This window comes from Carcharhinus amblyrhynchos, chromosome 9 (genome assembly GCF_965287045.1).
Source record: "Carcharhinus amblyrhynchos chromosome 9, sCarAmb.v2.hapA, whole genome shotgun sequence".
Lineage (NCBI taxonomy): Eukaryota > Metazoa > Chordata > Chondrichthyes > Carcharhiniformes > Carcharhinidae > Carcharhinus > Carcharhinus amblyrhynchos.
This window is the reverse complement of record NC_137332.1, coordinates 90,875,146-90,895,881: the sequence shown is the minus strand read 5'-3', so window position 1 is coordinate 90,895,881 and position 20,736 is coordinate 90,875,146. Positions and strand designations below refer to the sequence as shown.

The following is a 20,736-nucleotide window of genomic DNA, read 5'->3' as shown; positions in this document are numbered from 1 at the left end:
CACTTCATTAAAACGGGCATTTATCAATGTGATTTTACTGTGAAAACTGTTTTGCTGTTGTGTGTTTTTGTTGTATCTGTCAGTGTTTGCTATAAGTCGATTAAAATACAGAATTGTTTTGTGGAACAAAATCTATATAAAATACAGATGAAATCAATGTTTGAAAATGATTGCATTAAGTCCAACACAATGCATTTAACTAACAAATTTAAAATAACTCAAGTTACAAAAGCTAATTACAGAACTGAATTCTAAACTTAGAATGAAGATGTTTGCTCATTGCAAAATAAAGTGACTTCTTTTAAACATCACAAGTTAAACTGCACTAATTTCATGCACTAGGCTGAATGTTTGAAAACTTGTTAATACTTGCACAACAGGGCCGGAATTCTCCCATCCCGTCCACCAGTGGAATTCTAGCAGGTGTGGTGGGGTGGGGGGGGTGTGGGGGGGGGTGGGGTGGGGGGGGTGGGGGGGTGGGGTGGGGGTGGGGGGGGAAGGAGAGGGGTTGTGAGGGAGGGAGGGGGGAAGGAGAGGGGTTGTGGGGGGGGGGAGGGAGGGGGGAGGAGAGGGGTTGGGGGGGGACGGGAGGGAGGAGAGGGGGGTGTGGAGTGGGGGGAAGGAGAGGGGGGTGTGGAGGGGGGGAGAGGAGGGGGGTGTGGTGGGGGAGAGGAGGGGGGTAGAGGAGGGGGTGTGGGGGAGAGGAGGGGAGGGGGAGGGGAGGGGGGTGTGGGGGGGTAGAGGAGAGGGGGGTGTGGGGGGGCAGAGAGGAGAGGGGGGTGAGGGGGGTGTGGGGGGGGCAGAGAGGAGAGGGGGGTGGGGAGGGGGGGAGAGTGGGTGGGGAGGGGGCCAGCATGGCTAGAGGAAAAAACCAGAGGGCATGGTTTAAGGGTGAAAGGAAAAAGGTTTAAAGGGAATATAAGGCGGGGGGGCTTCTTCACACAGAGCGTGGTGGAGTGTGGAATGAGCTGCCAGATAAAGTGGTAAATGCGGGGTCACTTTTAAATTTAAGAAAAACTTGGACGGGTTCATGGATGAGAGGGGCGTGGAGGTATTTGGTTCAAGAGCACGTCAGTGGGACTAGGCAAAAAATGGTTTGGCACAGGCAAGAAACTGTAATTTTCTATGGTGAGTGGTGTGACAAATCTTCATGCTCATCCCACTTCCATATCTACCAACGCACTCACATTGGAGAGAATCCATTTATTTCTGAGGTTTGCAATAAACTCTCAGTCATGCATCTCCACAGAATGCATTCATAGAAGGGAGAAGCTGTTCCACTGTACATGTGAGAGAAAGCGTTTACATTGTTATCAAACCTCCAGGTCCATCAGATAATTCACACAGGGAAAAACCCTTAAAATGTGAATTTTGTGATAAATCTTTCCAAACATCTACAAGGTTCCTGATGCACCAGAGCGTTCACTTGGGAAAATCTGTTCCGGTGTGAGCTGTGTGATTGAACTTCACACAGTCATCAACACTCGCACAACACTGACATATTCACACTGGAGAGAAACTATTCACCTATGAAGTGTGTGATAAATCATTTTTCCGGCATTGAACCTACGTGATCACCGATACCTTCACACTGGGGTGAAGCTGTTCAAGTGTGAGGTATGTAATAAGGACTTTACAGAATTATCAGACATCAGGAAGCACTTTAATAATAAGGACTTTACATTGCATTGAAAATCGTGTCGAAGGGGAATTTGGCCATGTAGACTGAAATGTATAAGGAAATAGCAAGGGGGTGACTTGAGAAAGCAACCAGCAGAATCAAGGACCCCACGCACACCAGACATACTCTCGTTCACCTGTTTCCTTTGAGAAAAAGATGCAAAAGTCTGAGAACGTGTACCGAGACATGTATCAAGAATAGCTTTGTCTCTGCTGCTTTCAGATATTATCATACATTAAGCTGATCTTTCTCTTCACACTATCCTTTCCTTCTCTCCTATCAACTCTATGAACAGTATGTTTTGTTTGTATAGTGCACAAGAAACAATGGTTTTCACTGTATCCCAATGCATGTGACAATAATAATTCAAATGTTTGTCTGATTTTTCCTGAATCTTCTGTATCCATATACAATTCAGAATCATTTTTTTTTAAATTTAACCCAAACTTCCTGATTGTTCTTTGTCCCTATTCACTGGAACAAAGAACAAAAAAAAATCAGCCCAGGAAACAGGCCCAACGAGCCTGCGCCGCCATCTCAACACCACCAGGCCACCTCTCTACCCACGACCCCTGTCTAATGTTTTATGGCCATCCAGATTGAGGGAAACTGATTTATGGACAATTTATTCCTGCCAATCAGCCTAACAGCACATCTTTGGGGTGTGGGAGGAAACCAGAGCACCTGGAGAAAACCCACGCAAGCACGGGGAGAGTGCGCAAACTCCCACAGACACCGGCCCAAATCCATGTGTCTGCACAGCAATCAGCGATAGTCACTGAGCTGTTGTCTTGCCCAGTATCTTGTCCAGTTTAGGCACACACTAATGACATGAAGCACTAGGCCAATCTCGAACAACCAAGAGCAGCCCCAGTACGACCCATCGTGTGCATGCCCCTCGTTGGGCACGAGGTGGACCGACTTAAAACCTGTGAATGAAAAGAGAAAAAACATTATCATACTATACCCATTTACATTACCAGGGACACCCCAATGCTAATGACCCTTATTAAAAGAATCTCCTATATCCACCCATCTCCAACTCAGTCATGTGCCTGTCTAAGTTACTCTTAAAGGACTCCAGCGTGTTTGCCTCCACCACCTTACTTGGCAGAGCATTCCATACCCCCACTACCCTCTGTGTGAAAACCTCCCTCTAATATCTGTGTTGTACCTCTCCCCCCTCACCTTAAGTCCATGGCCCCTTGTCCTACGTGTCTCTATTATAGGAAATAGCTTACCTCTGTTTACTCTATCTATACCCTTCATAACCTTATATACCTCTATTAGATCCCCCCTCAGTTGGCGTTTTTCAAGGGAAAAGAGCCCCAATTTCTTCAATCTTTCCTCATACCCCAGTCCTTCCATACCAGGCAACATCCTGGTAAACCTCCTCTGCACTCTCTCCAGAGTCTCCACGTCCTTCCGGTAGTAAGGCGACCAGAACTGGACGCAGTACTCCAAATGTGGCCTAACCAACGTTCTGTACAACTGCAACATTAGACTCCAGCTCTTATATTCTATACCCCGTCCTATAAAGGCTAACATACCATGGGCTTTCTTCACCACACTCTCCACTTGCACTGCCACCTTCAAAGACTTGTGCACTTGCACCCCCAGGTCTTGCTGCGATTCTATACTCCTTACGGGCTTACCCTTTATCATGTAACTTCCCCCTACATTATTCCGGCCAAAATGCCACACCTCACATTTATCCAGATTAAACTCCATTTGCCACGTATCTGCCCAATCAACCAGCCTATCAATATCCCGCTGTATTGCCAGACACTGCTCCTCACTGCCCGCCAATCCAGCCATCTTGGTGTCATCTGCAAATTTGCTGATCACACCACCTACTCCCTCTTCCAAATCATTTATATACACTACAAAGAGAAGAGGTCCCAGTACTGAGCCCTGCGGCACACCACTAGTGACAGACCTCCAGCTAGAAAAAGACCCCTCCACAACTACTGTCTGACTCCTCTTTGCAAGCCAGTTCTCTACCCATCTAGATACCTGACCACATATCCCATGAGCTTTAATCTTCTGTACCAACCTACCATGAGGGACTTTGTCAAACGCCTTACTGAAATCCACATAGACAACATCAACGGCTCGTCCTTCGTCAACCGTTTTGATCAGCTCCTCAAAGAATTCTACCAGATTCGTAAGGCAAGACTTCCCCTTGACAAAGCCATGCTGCATATCCTTAATCAGATCGCAACGCTCCAAGTGCGCATACATCCTATCCCTAAGAATCCTCTCCATCAACTTACCTACCACTGACATTAAGCTCACCGGCCTATAGTTACCCAGGCTATCCCTCCTACCCTTTTTAAACAACGGTACAACGTTCGCTATCCTGCAGTCCTCTGGGACCTCACCTGTGTCCAAAGAAGAGACAAAGATTCGCGTCAGAGGCCCAGCAATCTCATCCCTCGCCTCTCTAAGCAGATAAATGCAATCGGGCCCCGGAGATTTATCGGATTTAATGCCATCTAAAAGCCCTAACACTTCTTCCCTCGTAATCGATAGATCTTTCAATTGGTCTACTGCTCCCTCAATGACCATACTAGACATCAAGCCCCTCTCCTTCGTGAATACTGACGCGAAGTATTCATTCAGGATCTTCCCCATTCCCTCTGCCTCTAAGCACAATTCCCCACATTTGTCCCTGAGAGGACCGATTTTACCCCTAGCCACCCTTTTGTTCTTAAGATAGGAGTAAAACGCCTTTGGATTCTCCTTAACCCTACCTGCCAAAGCCATCTCATGCCCCCTCTTTGCTCTCCTAACTCCCCGTTTGAGATCCCTCCTACTCTCTCTGCATTCCTCCAATGCTCTCTCCATTCCCAGCTGCTTAGACCTGACATATGCCTCTCGTTTCTTCCTAACCAGGTCTTCTATATCTCTAGTAATCCAAGGTTCCCTAATTCTACCTTTCCCATCCTTTCTCCTAACCGGCACATGCCTTTCCTGCACCCTTTGTAGTTTTCCCTTGAAAGACTCCCACATGCCTAACGTGGTCTTGCCTTCCAACAGCCTATCCCAGTCTGTGTCCCTAAGCTCCTGCCTAATCCGGCTGTATCGAGACTTAGATAGGTTGCAGAGCTGGGCCGAGAGGTGGCGGATGGAATTTAATGCGGAGAAGTGTGAGGTAATTCACTTTGGTAGGAGCAACAGATGTGTCGAGTATAGGGCTAACGGGAGGACTTTGAATAGTGTGGATGAACAGAGGGATCTAGGTGTGTGTGTACATAGATCCCTGAAAGTTGGGAATCAAGTAGATAAGGTTGTCAAGAAGGCGTACGGTGTCTTGGCGTTTATTGGTAGGGGGATTGAATTTAGGAGTCGCAGTGTAATGTTGCAACTGTACACTACTCTAGTGCGGCCGCACTTGGAGTACTGTGTGCAGTTCTGGTCCCCGCATTACAAGAAGGATGTGGAGGCGTTGGAGAGGGTGCAGAGGAGGTTTACTAGGATGTTGCCTGGTATGGTGGGGAGGTCCTATGAGGAGAGACTGAGGGATCTAGGGTTGTTTTCGTTGGAAAGAAGGCGGCTAAGAGGGGATCTTATTGAAACATATAAGATGATTAGAGGTTTAGATAGGGTGGATAGTGATAGCCTTTTTCCTCGGATGGAGAAAGCTAGCACGAGGGGGCATGGCTTTAAATTAAGGGGGGGTAGCTACAGGACGGATGTCAGGGGTAGGTTCTTTACCCAGCGGGTGGTGAGGGATTGGAATGCCCTGCCTGCTGCAGTTGTAAATGCGTCTAGTTTGGGGGCGTTTAAGAGATCTCTGGATAGGTTTATGGACGAAAAGGGATTGGTATAGGCTAGTGGGTCATTGTTTTTGTAACTGGTCGGCGCAACATCGTGGGCCGAAGGGCCTGTTCTGCGCTGTAATGTTCTATGTTCTATGTTCTATGTTCCCCCAATTTAGCACCCTCCCCTTAGGACAGCTGTCATCTTTTTCCATTCGTATCCTAAAGTAGATGGAGTTGTGGTCACTATTAGCCACATGTTCGCCTACTGCAACCTCAACCACCTGACCCGGCTCATTTCCCAGAACTAAATCCAGTATCGCCCCCTCTCTAGTCGGGCTATCTACATACTGTTGCAAGGATCCTTCCAATACACATCTTACGAATTCCTCCCCATCAGACCCCCCCACCCCTCTAGGCACCTTCCAATCCACCCCAGGGAGATTAAAATCTCCCACTACAACAACCCTATTCTTCCTACACTTATCCAAAATGTCCCTACATATAGCCTCTTCCACTGCCCGTGGGCTATCGGGCAGCCTATAGTACACTCCTAGCATAGTAATGGCCCCCTTCCTATTCCTCAACTCTACCCACAGAGACTCAATTTCCAACCCCTCCATGTTATCCTCCCTCTGCACCGCTGTGATCCGCTCCCTAACTAAGAGCGCCACTCCCCCTCCTCTTTTCAACCCTCCCCTATCACGCCTAAAACACTTATACCCTGGAACATTTAGCTGCCAGTCCTGCCCCTCCTTTAACCATGTCTCTGACACTGCCACCACATCTAAATTCCTCGCGAACATCAAGGCCCTAAGTTCATCCGACTTTCCCGTCACACTCCTCGCATTAAAACAAATGCACCTAAGACCCCCAGGCCCTCTCGGATCCTCCTTCTCCTGGGGGATTTTCCTATCAACTAGACTTACCCTGACCTCCAACTCACTCCCAGTGCCTGAGCTGTCTCTCTCCTCCCCACCCCCCCTCCGTACTAGTTTAAACCCTGCCTAAACACTCCAGCCAACCTCCCAGCTAAAATATGTGTCCCCTTCCCATTTAAGTGATCTCTATCCCTCTTATAGAAGTGCCCTTCTTTTGCAAAGACTTCCCAATGGTCAACAAAACTAAAACCCTCTGTCCTGCACCAATCCCTCAGCCATGCATTCAGCTGCAGGATCTCATTATTCTTATCCCTGCTATTGCTGGGCACTGGCAGCAGCCCAGAGATCGCCACCCTGGAGGCCCTACACTTCAGCCTGGCTCCCAACTCCCTGAACTGCGTACGTATTTCCCCCCTACTCTTCCTTCCTATGTCCTTCTCTCCTACATGTATAATTACCATCCGCCTGGGTCCCTCGGCCCTTCAAGATTCCCTCTACCCTCTCCGACACATCCTGTACCCCAGCTCCAGGGAAGCAGACCACCATCCTGGAGTCCCGCTTTTGCCCACAGAACCGCCTATCAATTCCTCTAACCCTCCCGTCCCCCACCACTATCTCACATCCAGCCCCCTTCCTTCCCTCTGAGGCATTTTCCTCTTCCCCTCGTGCCCTTTCTACCTCAGTTGGTGCCTTACCCCTGCTATCTTGAGAGACTACCCCTGGGGTAGCCTTTGGAACATTACTCCTCTTCTTTTTCCCCTTCCTAACTGTAACCCACCCATCCCCCCTCCTTGACTCTGGGATCCCCTCTTGAATCTGGTTCCTATTCATTAGTGCCTCATTCTCCCTCACTAAAAATAAATCCTCCAGCCTCAACTCCAGTTGCCTAACCCGGGCCCTCAAACGCTGCAATTCTAGACATTTGGTGCAGATGTGGACTCTCCGGAGATGCTGTGTCTCCAGGAACTCCCACATATTGCACCTTACACAGCTGACATGTCTCCCCATGGTCCCTGCCATTTATTTGACTACCTTCAGACCTATGGACACACTTTGAAAAATTTGACCAGTAACTCACCTTGCCTAACCCTGCCTCGCCTAAGCCCTGTGAGCCAAAGCCCTTGCAGTACTCACTCAGCACCCGCCTCACTCTGCTGCCTGCTCCCGACGCTGCCCGCTATCTACTGTGGCCTTGTTTTTATACTCCCTCACTCCCTTCCCAACAGCCCTTGCACCTAGGACCCTCTATGGAAAGCACAAAAGGGAAAAAAAACCCACAACCCAGCAACGCAATTTTAAAAAAAACACAGTACACTCGCAGTTTACACTCCCCAGCCACCAGTACACTGCTCCAGAGAACAATGAGGACATACCATGCTGACCAATCAGGAGCCTACAGTAAGAGTCCTGTACAAGGTACATTGGTCAATGTCACTGTGGGCTGGTATACTTTCTCCATCAGTGGGTTTAGAATTTCCAGTTCACAGGAAACTGAATGTTTCCCTAAGAAAGAAAGACTTGTATTGAAATAGCACCTGTCATAAACACTTTAAAATATGTTTTAATTCATACTTAATGTTACAAAGCCAATGTTCAGAATGGATCAAGCAAACCTAAATCCATTCTTTGTTTGCACCAAAAAACAAATGAATCCAATTCATGGCTCCCACAAGACAGACAAACAGGATCCAAGCTGCATTGCACCCTATCATGTCTGAAAAGATTTTTTTCACACAAGTCCCAACTTTTTATTTCAACAATTTATCCAAATACATTATAAATTACAATCCAAATACATTATTTCAGTCTATTTTATCAGCCTCTACAAAATAGGTACAACTGAACGTGGTTTAGAATTAAGTATTAACAGGCTGGCAGAATTGTCCAATTTCAATAATCAATGAGGTTAAGGAGGTGGCCAATTTCCCATTAACTCTCACCTGTATGAAACACAGTCAATCTTGACACAAAACCATGGCAACCCCATTAACATGATAGATAGCCAGCATCAGCCTCTGTCACCTTCTGGGGTTTTGCCTTCTGTGGTTATGTCTTCCAGGCTTTTGCCTTCTAGGACATGAATCCCAACTGGAACAGCTCTCACACCAGTCCCAAATTACACTCAAAGATATGGGTGTTCAGGCACCAACAGTCATCTTCATGACTCCACACTACATTCTGTGACCAGCAATTATTTCAGCAACCAAAAAAGAAAATCTCAGCAGGTCTGGCAGCATCTGTAAGGAGAGAAAATTGCTGATGACCCTTTCTCAAAGCTAAAAGACATAGAAAGTGGGAGATATCTTTCACTCCCTCCCACTGCAGTACAAATGAGTCATTGCCGAAGAAACCAGGGAAACCAGTTAAGCTAAAATGATGATGTTTGGGGGGCAGGAGGAGAGAAAATGGTTTAACATAACATAAGAACATAAGAATAGGAGCAGGAGTAGGCCATCTAGCCCTTCAAACCTGCCCCGCCATTCAATAAGATCATGGCTGATCTGAAGTGGATCAGTTCCACTTTCCCGCATTCTCCCCATAACCCTTAATTCCCCTGTCTATCAGAAACCTATCTACCTGTGACTTAAATATATTCAGTGAGGTAGCCTCCACCACTTCAACGGACAGAGAATTCCAGAGATTCACTACCCTTTGAGTGAAGAAGTTCCTCCTCAACTCCGATCTAAACTGCACCCCCCCCCCCTTATCTTGAGGCTGTGCCCTCTAGTCCTGCTATCCTTTCTAATCGGGAAGAATCTCTCTATCTCTACCCTATCTATCCCCTTCATTATCTTATATGTCTCTATAAGATCCCCCCCTCAGCCTTCTAAACTCCAACGAGTGCATACCCAGTCTATTCAGTCTCTCTTCATAGGCTAACCCCCTCATCTCTGGTATCAGCCTAGTGAACCTTCTCTGCACTCCCTCCAAGGCCAATATATCCTTCCACAAGTGCGGTGACCAAAACTGCACACAGTACTCCAGCTGCGGCCTCACCAATACCCTGTACAGTTGCAGCAAGACCTCCCTACTTTTATATTCTATCCCCCTCGCTATAAAGGCCAGCATTCCATTCGCCTTCTTGATCACCTGCTGCACCTGCAGACTGGGTTTTTGCGATTCGTGCACAAGGACCCCCAGGTCCCTCTGCACCGTAGCATGCTGCAGCTTTTTACCTTTTAAATAATAATTATTATTATTTCTACTATTATTTCTACCAAAGCGGATAACCTCACACTTGCTAACATTATACTCCAACTACCAGGTCCTCGCCCACTCGCTCAGCCTATCCAGATCTCTCTGCAGACTTTCCACACCCTCCATGCAATTTGCTTTTCCACTCATCTTTGTGTCATCAGCAAATTTCGTCATCCTACACTCAGCCCCCTCCTCCAGATCATCTATGTAAATGGTAAACAGTTGAGATCCCAGCACCGATCCCTGCAGCACTCCACTAGTCACCAACCGCCAACCAGAATAGCACCCATTGATTCCAACTCCTTGCTTCCTATTAGATAGCCAATCCTCTATCCACACTAACGCCTTAGCCCCAACTCCGTGCACCCTAACCTTCTGCAGCAAGGGACAAGTAAAATTTAGAAAAGGTGAAGCAAAGGGGAGAAAAGGGAAGGGAAGGGGTATAAAGTAAGAGGAAAGAGTGGTGGGGCGGGGGGTGGGGGGGAAGAAAAATGAAGAAAGACAATAAAGAAATAAAAGATAGAGAACATTAAAAAATTAAACAAAATACAATGAAAACAAAGGTGTTGAGGTGGGGTAGAGCAAATCATCTGAAGTTGTTGAATTCGGTGTTGAGACTGGAAGGCTGTTAAAGTGCCTAACCGGAAGATGAGATGCTGTTCCTGCAGTTTACATTGAGCTTCAGTGGAACACTGCAGCAAGCCAAGGACAGACATACGGGCGTGGGAGCAGGTTATTTCAGCAAACTACAGACCCAGAAACCTACTAGTTTATTTCAATTGTGTTGTATAAATAGGAGAACTAGTTAAAACTAGTTTAATCTTGTTATAATGACATTACTTCTTCAGTAATAATGCTTGGAACTTCTGCATTGTTTTTTCATTTATGATAAAGTCCAAAATGGTGAATTTTCTCTCCATCCCACTCATCTTTACAGTGATGGAGCAGAGACTCAGGAAGAGACATTGAAAGAGGAGAGAATATGAGGAGAGTGAATAGAATCATAGCATCCCAATAAGAGGCCATTTAGGTCATCAAGTCTGCACTGTCTCAACATCTTACACAGCCATGCACCACCCCCACCCCCCTCCACCGATGCATCTGTCTAAGCCCCATAACCCCTAATTCATCTAACCTACACAACTTGGGACATTAAGGGGCAGCTTAGCAAGGTCATTCCATCTAAATGATTTCATTAAAGTAATTTAAAAACTCAAGAGGTTATAGAATAGCTGTTTCCCAAGATGTTGGGAAAACACTCATGACATTGGAGGTCACCCGAGGAGATCCACAGAGTTCACTGAACAGAAAACAATTCCCCTCCTTTATGTAGTGGGTAATGAGACTGGAGAAAGCTAGCACGAGGGGGCATAGCTTTAAATTAAGGGGTGGTAGATATAGGACGGATATCAGAGGTAGGTTCTTTACCCAGAGGGTGGTGAGGGATTGGAATGCCCTGCCTGCTGCAGTTGTAGATGCGCCTAGTTTGGGGGCGTTTAAGAGATCCGTGGATAGGTTTATGGATGGAAAGGGATTGGTTTAGGTTAGAGGGTCATTGCTTTTTTAATTGGTCGGCGCAACATCGTGGGCCGAACGGCCTGTTCTGTGCTGTAATGTTCTATGTTCTATGACTGTCTGAAAACACTCCATGTGACTGTCATCCACACTGGATCATCCCACAAAGCTTTCATTCTCAAGAACTCAGATATCACACCCATATTCAGGGAAGGTGAGTGACCTGATGGTCAGCTCATTAGGGACAAGGTCCATCCTTTTCTTCCATGGCTGATGTCACCACTTCATCAACCACACATTGATGCGGAGGTTTTGTTTATTGAATGTAATTGAACATTTACTTTTTGCTCTGATACAGCAAATGGGTTTTACAGCCTTTCAGGGCTCACCCAATGCTTTTAAACTCAATTAGCCCAAATTCCAAAAACAAAATAACCTATCTAGACATTAGTTCAAGGAATGCAGAAATCATGTCTCCAGCAAAGTAAGCCCATCTGCTGTTTTGTAGCTTTTTCTATTCTGACCTTTTTAAACTACAAAATAAAAGTTACATTCCTAAAACTAAAAATTACATTCCAAGGAACCACGAACAACATATTCACAACATCTCCCATATGAAGAAAATCAAAATGTGTCACAAGTGATGTGTTTTCATTTATACCATGTAGAATATTACATATTACAATATGTACCAGATCTTAACAATTATCTTACCACATGCAATACACACAATAATCATCCTCCCATTGTCCAATCAACTTCACAAGTTCAACAGCACACTGCTGAATCCCATGTCCAGCTTAAGATGCAAAATATTACTTTTGTGATGTTTTCTGAGCGTTTTCTTCTTACAATGTTTGTAGTGCAAAGTTCCATCTACAAAAGAAGGTTCTTCATTCTTATTCACAGGTGAATTTTCAAAATCGCTCTTTAAAACAGTCGCTGCTGATTTCAGTTTTTGAACCCGAGTGGTCTCCATGTCTGTAACTTTCTCATCTTTAAACTCTACAAAGAATGACTCAGTTAAATCCAGAGTTAAATTGTCTCCTCCTTCTTTAACTGTTGGCACAACCTCATTTCTAAATTCATTTTCTGGACTCAAAAATTTTAAACTCTCTTTTTAAGATAACTCCAAAACAGCTCCTTTTTGCACCAAAAACTCTTTCCTTAGATCAAAATACTTTCTGGTTGTTCCGAGAATGTCATTTATAATTTCTTCTTTGATCTGATGAAATACTTCTGTGCAAAGCAGTTCAGCTTCTTGCAGTTAAAACACTGCTTTCCCCACACTAAGCTCGCAATTGAAGACTCATTCCCATGGTAGCACGAGGGGGCATAGCTTTAAATTAAGGGGGGGTAGTTATAGGACGGATGTCAGAGGTAGGTTCTTTACCCAGAGGGTGGTGAGGGATTGGAATGCCCTGCCTGCTGTTGTAAATGCGCCTAGTTTGGGCGCGTTTAAGAGATCCATAGATAAGTTTATGGATGGAAAGGGATTGGTTTAGGTTAGAGGGTCATTGCTTTTTTAATTGGTCGGCACAACATCGTGGGCCGAAGGGCCTGTTCTGCGCTGTAACGTTCTATGTTCTATGTGTATCCTCTGCTGGAACAGGAGGTCTGAGAATCTCGAGAAGGAATTGTCTCACACCTCGCCTGGAGAAGGTTTCTCCCCGGTGTGAACGTGTTGGTGTGCGCAGAGGGATGACGAGTACAGGAACGATTTGTCACACACCTCACACGTACATCGCTTTTCCTCAGTGTGAACTCGCCGATGTTTCAGCAGGTCCCAGGATTCTGCAAAGCTCTTGTCACACATGTCACAGTTAAATGGTTTATCCCCAGTGTGGATGTGTTGGTGTGCACAGAGGGATGATGAATACGAGAATGATTTATCACACACTTTGCACGTAAATGGTTTCTCCCCAGTATGAATGCGTTGGTGTCTGCGGAGATGCGATGATTCTGAGAATGATTTGTTGCACTTGTCACATTTGAACGGCTTCTCCCCAGTGTGACTGCGTCGATGTTTTACCAGTGTTGATGACTGCGAGAATGTTTGATTGCACAGTTCACACTTGAAGGGTTTCTCCCCTGTGTGGACCCTCTGATGCCTCAAGAGGTGATAGTTCTGGGAGAAAGCCATCTCACAAATTTCACACTTGAAGGGTTTCTCCCCTGTGTGAATCCTCTGATGTATCAGGAGGGTCGAAGATGTCGCAAAAGCTTTGTCACAAAATTCACAATTGAAGTGTTTCTCTCCTGTGTGGATTGTCTGATGTAGCTGAAGGCTCCTTAAGTTCATGAAAACTTTGTCACAGACCTCACACTTGATCGCTTCCTCCCCTGTGTGAATGAGCTGGTGTGCATGGAGATTCCTTAACAGCGAGAATGATTTGTCACATACCTTACATGTGAAAGGTTTCTCCCCTGTGTGAATACGTTGGTGTTCACGGAGATGTGATGACTGCCTAAATGATTTGTTGCACATCACGCATCTGAATGGTTTCTCCCCTGTGTGAATGCGTTGATGTGCACAGAGGGTTGATGGTTGCGAGAACATTTTGCCACAAACAACACATAAGAATGGTTTCTCCCCTGTGTGAATGCGCAGATGCACTCGCAGGGTCCATGATTGTGAGAACGACTTTTTGCAAACCTTGCACGTGAATACATTCTCACCTTTTTGAATGCATTTGTGTACACGGAGGTTCGATGACTGTGAGAATGATTTGTCGCACACCTCACATGTGAATGGTTTCTCCCCTGTATGAACACGTCGATGTTGCACGAGTCTTGATAACTTTGGAAAAGCTCGATCACACACCTCGCACTTGAACAGTTTCTCTTCCATGAAGCTGCTCTTGCTTTACAAGAGGTAAAACAGATCCACCTTTCGTGTTTTGAGATGAGTCTGTGGAGCGTCCTCACACACAAACAGCCTCCCAATTGTACAACTGAATCAGTGCTTCATCTGGCTCGATGAAATGTTTGAACCTCTCACCACACTTGAAGCCCACTTTCACTTCTCCCCTTCTTCACCCTGACCAATCACCCACACCTGAACCTTCGGAAAGGTTGGTTCTGATGTTCTGATGGAAGGTTGCACACCACTGACCAGTTTCAGATCTGATGATATGTCAAAGCTCCCCTGTCCCGACCGATTTCTAGATGATGGTTTCACTGCCCAACCTTCTCTGTGTTGAGCAATGGGTGTCTTCCCACAGTTGTGCAGTTGTTCCTTGGGCGATAGTCAGGATCTATCTGTGGTGTCTATTCTCTCAATATTCTCTGGTATGGTACAGTGCAATCCTTCTGTAAAACAGGAAAAGGAAACATGATTTCCCCCAACTGCCTCTCCTCCTTTGCCAAAGGGGCTGACTCCTCAGTTAAGATTCCTTTCTTTTTCCTCACTTGACTGTGTCATATCCTCTTTTTCTAGCAGAGAGGCTGAATAATGACCAGGAGCAGACAACGTGGCTACTTCCTTTCCACCACCCAGATATTGGGAGAAAGCGGGAAAGTGGAACTGAGCCACTTCAGATCAGCCATGATCTTATTGAATGGCAGGGCAGGCTCGAAGGGCTAGATGGCCTACTCCTGCTCCTACTCCTACTCCTAATTCTTATGTTCTTATCCCCATCATCCCAGACACTGTGAAAAAAATGCAAAAGACAGCTGGGGGCAGTGTAAAATGGGCTATCAATTCATTATGAGCTCATGTTGTGCTGGTGAAGTTTACCTTCAGAGAATGTGTTTGATGTAAAAATGCTCAGGAGAAATGTTAATTCAATAGAGGCTTTGAAATTTCTCCTCCTGTTTTCCTAAACCTTTTGTAGAAAACACACTGGGCAGGAAGTGCCAGATGCCAAGGAAAATATTGCTTCAATGTAGCTGATAGAAGGGTTCTGGTTTATCCTGGGAAATTAGATACCCTGCACTTACTCAAACTGCACATCCCAAATTCAGCTACCAGACACAGCACTGGACAAAACTATCAAATCCAACCCAGGCTTTTGGGAAAGGCCAAGGCCTTCAGGTAAAACCTTTTAAGAAGGCATTAAAGGACATTTCAATAAATGTACGTCTACCCCTCGCCTTCTCATATTCAGCAATGACCCATCAACAAAACTCAGCCGGTAAATCAGAAGGGAAATGCTTCCAATAAACACACTCAATATCAACACACAACTCCAATCAAACAGCTCAGCACAAAGCACCGAGTAAACAGGTCTCTCAGCTGGATCTTCTCACACAGCATAAGGGGCATTTCCACACCTGATTCCCCACAGGATAGTCAGACTGCCTGAACATTAGTGTGGATATGATGCAATGTAATTATTATAAATTCTGCTCCTTCACTCACCATCTCCTGACTTGGTTTTCAGTCCCGACAGGAAGTGAAGCAGCTGTGAAAGAGGAAGAGGAGAGAATGGGCAGAGTGGGTGGGCTCTCTGATTGACGTCTCTCACAGCCAATCCAAATATTTCTGGAGTAACAGGAGTTTCCTGAAGCTTGGGAAACTGACCAGGGAAACGGAGGCGACTTTGAGCAGCAGATCAGGTGGGATTTAAACTTGTTATTGTGCAATCTGAATAAAACCTCACTTATTGCAGCTGCTGTCTCAGTCCCGCTGGTAAATGTTTGACAGAGATTTCTAGTGTGGGAATAGCATTCTTCATCTTCGGAGACTTTCAAACTGACAACATCAGTGTGGGATGGAAAGCCTCGGATGAGTGATTCGGAGGTGCTCAGGGCAGAAACTGTGCTTGGGGATTCCTTTTGCTTGGGAACTAATAGTGAGTTGGAGACTCACTCCGAAATCCTCAATGCTGAGGAAACAAGAGACATTTCATCGTGGGATCTCAGCAGGGACGTTTGTGTACGTATGTGTTAGCGGTAGGGAATCGTCAACTGGTGAGAGGGGAGGTGGACTATTACCTGACCTGTTGAACATTTCAGCATTTTTTTGATTTGATTCTAGTTTTGAAAGCACAGAAACAGACCATTCGGAACATCTGCTTTCTATTTGCTTATGTCCACATGAGCTTTACCTATTTTCTCTCTCGGAATCATAGAATCTCTTAGTGCAGGAGGAGGCCATTCAGCCCATCGTGTCTGCATTGACTACAATTCCACCCAGTCCCCATCCCCACAACCCCATGCATTTACCCTAGCTCATCCCTCCTTTACACTAAATGGGTAATTTCGTATTTAGCCTCAACCTAACCTGCACATCTTTGGACTGTGGGAGGAAAACGGAGAACCCGGAGGAAACCCACGCAGACAGAGGGAGAATGTGCAAACTCCACACAGACAATGACTCAAACTGGGATTCGAACCTGGATCCCTGGTGCTATGCGGGAGCAGTGCTAACCACTGTGCCACCGTGCTGCCCTAATGCTCTCACTGTCACTGTTTCCAACACACCAATTGTTGGCCATAAGAGCAAGAGAGAGTCCTGGTCAGCTATGCTTAGTGCGGAGTGGTGCCCCTCAAGCTGTAAGCCTCTGGTGATAGGGCAACGACTTATTCCATTTCACAAGAGGCTCTGCTTCTAGAAACTGTCCTTTTATTGAAAGCAATCAAAACAAAATGCTGCAAAGCAAATGTCAATTTGATTGTAAACAATCTTTTTTAAAGTTTATTTAGTGGTGTTACAAGTAGTCTTACACTAACACTGCAATGAAATTACTGTGAAAATCACCTAGTTCCCACACTCTGGCACCTGTTTGGGTACACTGAGGGAGAATTTAGAATAGCCAATGCACTTACCCAGCATATCTTTTGGACTATGGATGGAAACCGGAGCACCCAAAGGAAACCCATGCAGACACAAGGAGAACATGCAGACTCTGCACAGACAGTGACCCATGCCAGGAATTGAACCAGGGTTCCTGGTGCTGTGAGGCAGCAGTGCTAACCACTGTTCCACTATGCTGTCCAGTGAAAATTTTACGGGATATTAATACTATTCTGAGTAATAGATGCTGGAGGTAGGCAAGCTGAGTAGAATCAGAGCTGCTATCCAACATATCAGACTGAAAGAGTAGCACAAAATCCACAAAATCTCACCTTTGATGAACAAATGTCTGACTCCCTCCAAGACCAAACTCATTGCCCAAGGTCTGAATCTGACTCTCGCTCCAACCTGGAAAACTCACTTGCTCTCAATCAGTGAAAGGCACTCTGGCCACTCTCCTTCAGCTGGAAATTAAACAATGCTGTGATTATTTAAGCAGCACCATCTTCGGTCCTGGCTGCTGCCTAATCCATCATTGGTGGCACATTGGTTAGCAGTGCTGCCTCACAGTGCCAGGGACCCCGGTTCAATTCCAGCCTTGGGTGACTGTCTGTCTGGTGTTTGCACTTTCTCCCCAAGTCTGCATGGATTTCCTCCAGATGCTCCAGATTCCTCCCACAGTCCAAAGATGTGAAGCTTAGGTTGACTGGCCATGATAATTGCCCCTTAGTGTCAGGGGGACTGGCAGGGTAAATACGTGGGGTTACTGGGATAGGACCTGGGTAGGATTGTTATTGGTGAAGGCTCAATGGGCTGAATGGCCTCCTTCTGCACTAAACATAAGAACATAAGAAATAGCCCTAGAAATAGCCCATTTAGCCCTTCAAGCCTGCCCCGCCATTCAATAAGATCATGGCTGATCTGAAGTGGATCAGTTCTACTTTCCCTCTTTCTCCCCATAACCCTTAATTCCTTTGTCTGTCAGAAACCTATCTACCTGTGACTTAAATATATTTAGCGAGGTAGCCTCCACCACTTCAACGGGCAGAGAATTCCAGAGATTCACCACCCTTTGAATGAAGAAGTTCCTCCTCAACTCCATTCTAAACTGCCCCCCACTTATCTTGGGGCTGTGTCCTCTAGTCCTGCTATCCTTTCTAATTGGGAAGAATCTCTCTACCTCTACCCTATCCATCCCCTTCATTATCTTATACGTCTCTATAAGATCCCCCCTCAGCCTTCTAAACTCCAACGAGTACAGACCCAGTCTATTTAGTCTCTCTTCATAGGCCAACCCCCTCATCTCTGGTATCAGCCTAGTGAACCTCCTCTGCACTCCCTCCAAGGCCAATATATCCTTCCACAAGTGCGGCGACCAAAACTGCACACAGTACTCCAGCTGCGGCCTCACCAGTACCCTGTACAGTTGCAGCAAGACCTCCCTACTTTTATATTCTATCCCCTTTGCTATAAAGGCCAACATTCCATTTGCCTTCTTGATCACCTGCTGCACCCGCAGACTGGGTTTTTGCGACTCGTGCACAAGGACCCCCAGGTCCCTCTGCACCATGGCATGCTGCAACTTTTCGCCTTTTAAATAATAAGAACATAGGAACATAAGAAATAGGAGCAGGAGTAGGCCATCTAGCCCGCCCCGCCATTCAATAAGATCACGGCTGATCTGTCGTGGCTCAGTTCCACATTCCCGCCCTCTCCCCATAACCCTTAATCCCCTCGCTTATCAAAAACCCATCAACCTGCGTCTTAAAAATATTTAGCGAGGCAGCCTCCACCACTTCAACGGGCAGAGAATTCCAGAGATTCACCACCCTTTGAGTGAAGAAGTTCCTCCTCAACTCCGTTCTAAACCGTCCCCCCTTTATCTTGAGGCTGGAGGGAGTGCAGAGGAGGTTTACTAGGCTGATACCGGAGTTGAGGGGGTTGAGCTATGAGGAGAGGCTGAATAAACTAGGCTTGTACTCGTTGGAGTTTAGAAGAATGAGGGGAGATCTCATTGAGACGTATAAGATGATGAATGGGATGGATAGGATAGAGGTGGAGAGACTCTTCCCGCTCAAAAAAGACAGTAGGACTAGGGGGCACAGCCTCAAGATAAAGGGGCGGCAGTTTAGAACGGAGTTGAGGAGGAACTTCTTCACTCAAAGGGTGGTGAATCTCTGGAATTCTCTGCCTGTTGAAGTGGTGGAGGCTGCCTCGCTAAATATTTTTAAGACGCGGGTTAATGGGTTTTTGATAAGAGAGGGGATTAAGGGTTATGGGGAGAGGGCGGGAAGGTGGAACTGAGCCATGACAGATCAGCCATGATCTAATTGAATGACGGGGCAGGCTCGAAGGGCCAGATGGCCTACTCCTGCTCCTATTTCTTATGTTCTCATATGTTCTCATAAATCGCAGAAGATCGATAAAACAACAACACAATATTCAGCTTACTCCAAGCTCAGAATCAACCAAAATAACAAAACATTTGAAAATAGCTTAGAATGTTTCCCAGAACATGAAATGAATCTGGGAAGACTGTAAGATGAGCATATGTGATGCTACTTTGCTTTTAAGAAATGCATTTAAAATCATGTATGTTCATTACAGTTATAAGCAGGCACTGAGCTACCTGACTAGATCACAAAATCCCTGCAGTGCAGAAAAGGCCATTCAGCCTATCGATTCTGCACCAACTCTCTGACACAGCATCCCTCACATGCCCTCTGCTCCACCCTATCCCCATAACTCCACACATTTCCAATCCACCTAACTTGCACATCTTTCGAGTGTAAAAGGAAACCGGAGCACTTGGATGAAATCCACAGTCACCCAAGGCTGAAATTGCCAGGTCCCTGGCAGTATGAGGCAGCAGTGCTAACTACTGTGCCACCATGCTGATGTCCTTCTATTGTTGCTTAAATGACTTAATGGGTTTTCGTTTACCTTTAATCTGGGTTTAATGCACTCTCTTGGAGTTTGCGACCCTTTTGGAATTGTTGGGTGGTGGGTGGGGAGGGGGGAGGGGTGTGATTTGACAGGTTAGGTGAGCCAGTTTGTTTTCTCACAAGAGTGCTTTTGCTTTCAGTTTCAGTTGCTGGCTAGTTAGAATGGTTGCTGGCTCGTGAGAAAGTGTTTAGACTCCTGGCTGGATGTAGTGCTTTGTCTCTCTTCCTGATATTAGGAATACTCCTGATTAGTTGGAAGCATTTTTCTGGAGTGAAAATTTTGCTGTTGGTGGCCTGCTAGCTAAAGGCAAGCAGTGACGCTATCTCTACCTCAAGGTGGGCAGGAAGCTGCAGAGATGGGAAGTCAGAGTTTCAATTCCCCATCCAATTGATTAATTCACAGCAGGTGTTGCAGAGCTAGAAAATCCAGCATCACATGAGCATTCTTATTTTCTGTGTTAAACCTGGGTCAGGCCTGGAAAAGAATCAGTGCAGACTTGATAGGCCAAATGGCCTCCTTCTGCACTGCAGGGATTCTATGAGTTCCAATTCATGCAATATTCCTCTTTCAGACTTAAAAGCTGTGTCTATCATAGAAACACATGCAGAATTGAAGAGATTAAGAGAGATTTGCAAATCTGGTGCAGAGTGGACAACAACACTTTAGTCATCTGCAAGCTGCAGATCATGTGTATCTACAATGGTCAGTTTAGTTTTGGCACAGAGGTGATTGAGGTAAGTGAGTGAATGGTCACTGTCAGGTAGATTGTAAACAGAATGGGAGCTATCGAACAGCCAGTCTGGATTTTGATTGCTTCTGTTTTGGATCTCCCACTCAAGATAGTTAAGAGTTATATCATCATGAAACAATTGCAGGATTTGAAGAAGTTTCTTGGACATCCAAATCATTGGAGCACAATCCATAGAGCTTTGCGATTTACTTAGTCAAATACTTTGGTCACGCTGATGATCGTAATGAAGCATTCCTGATGTTGTTCTCAACATTTTTCTT

At 45.8% G+C, this 20,736-nt stretch overlaps 1 protein-coding gene across 1 annotated transcript in view; it reads right to left on the bottom strand.

Annotated features, from left to right (window-relative positions):
• Positions 1-9,415: 9,415 nt before the first annotated feature.
• The window catches only part of LOC145348228 (uncharacterized), a 56,665-nt gene continuing 45,344 nt past the window's right edge, over positions 9,416-20,736 (bottom strand). Inside the window, 1 exon segment of the mRNA XM_080196428.1 lies at positions 9,416-13,903. Within this exon segment, the coding sequence (XP_080052554.1) occupies positions 12,565-13,903 (1,339 nt within the window). The 3' untranslated portion in view covers positions 9,416-12,564.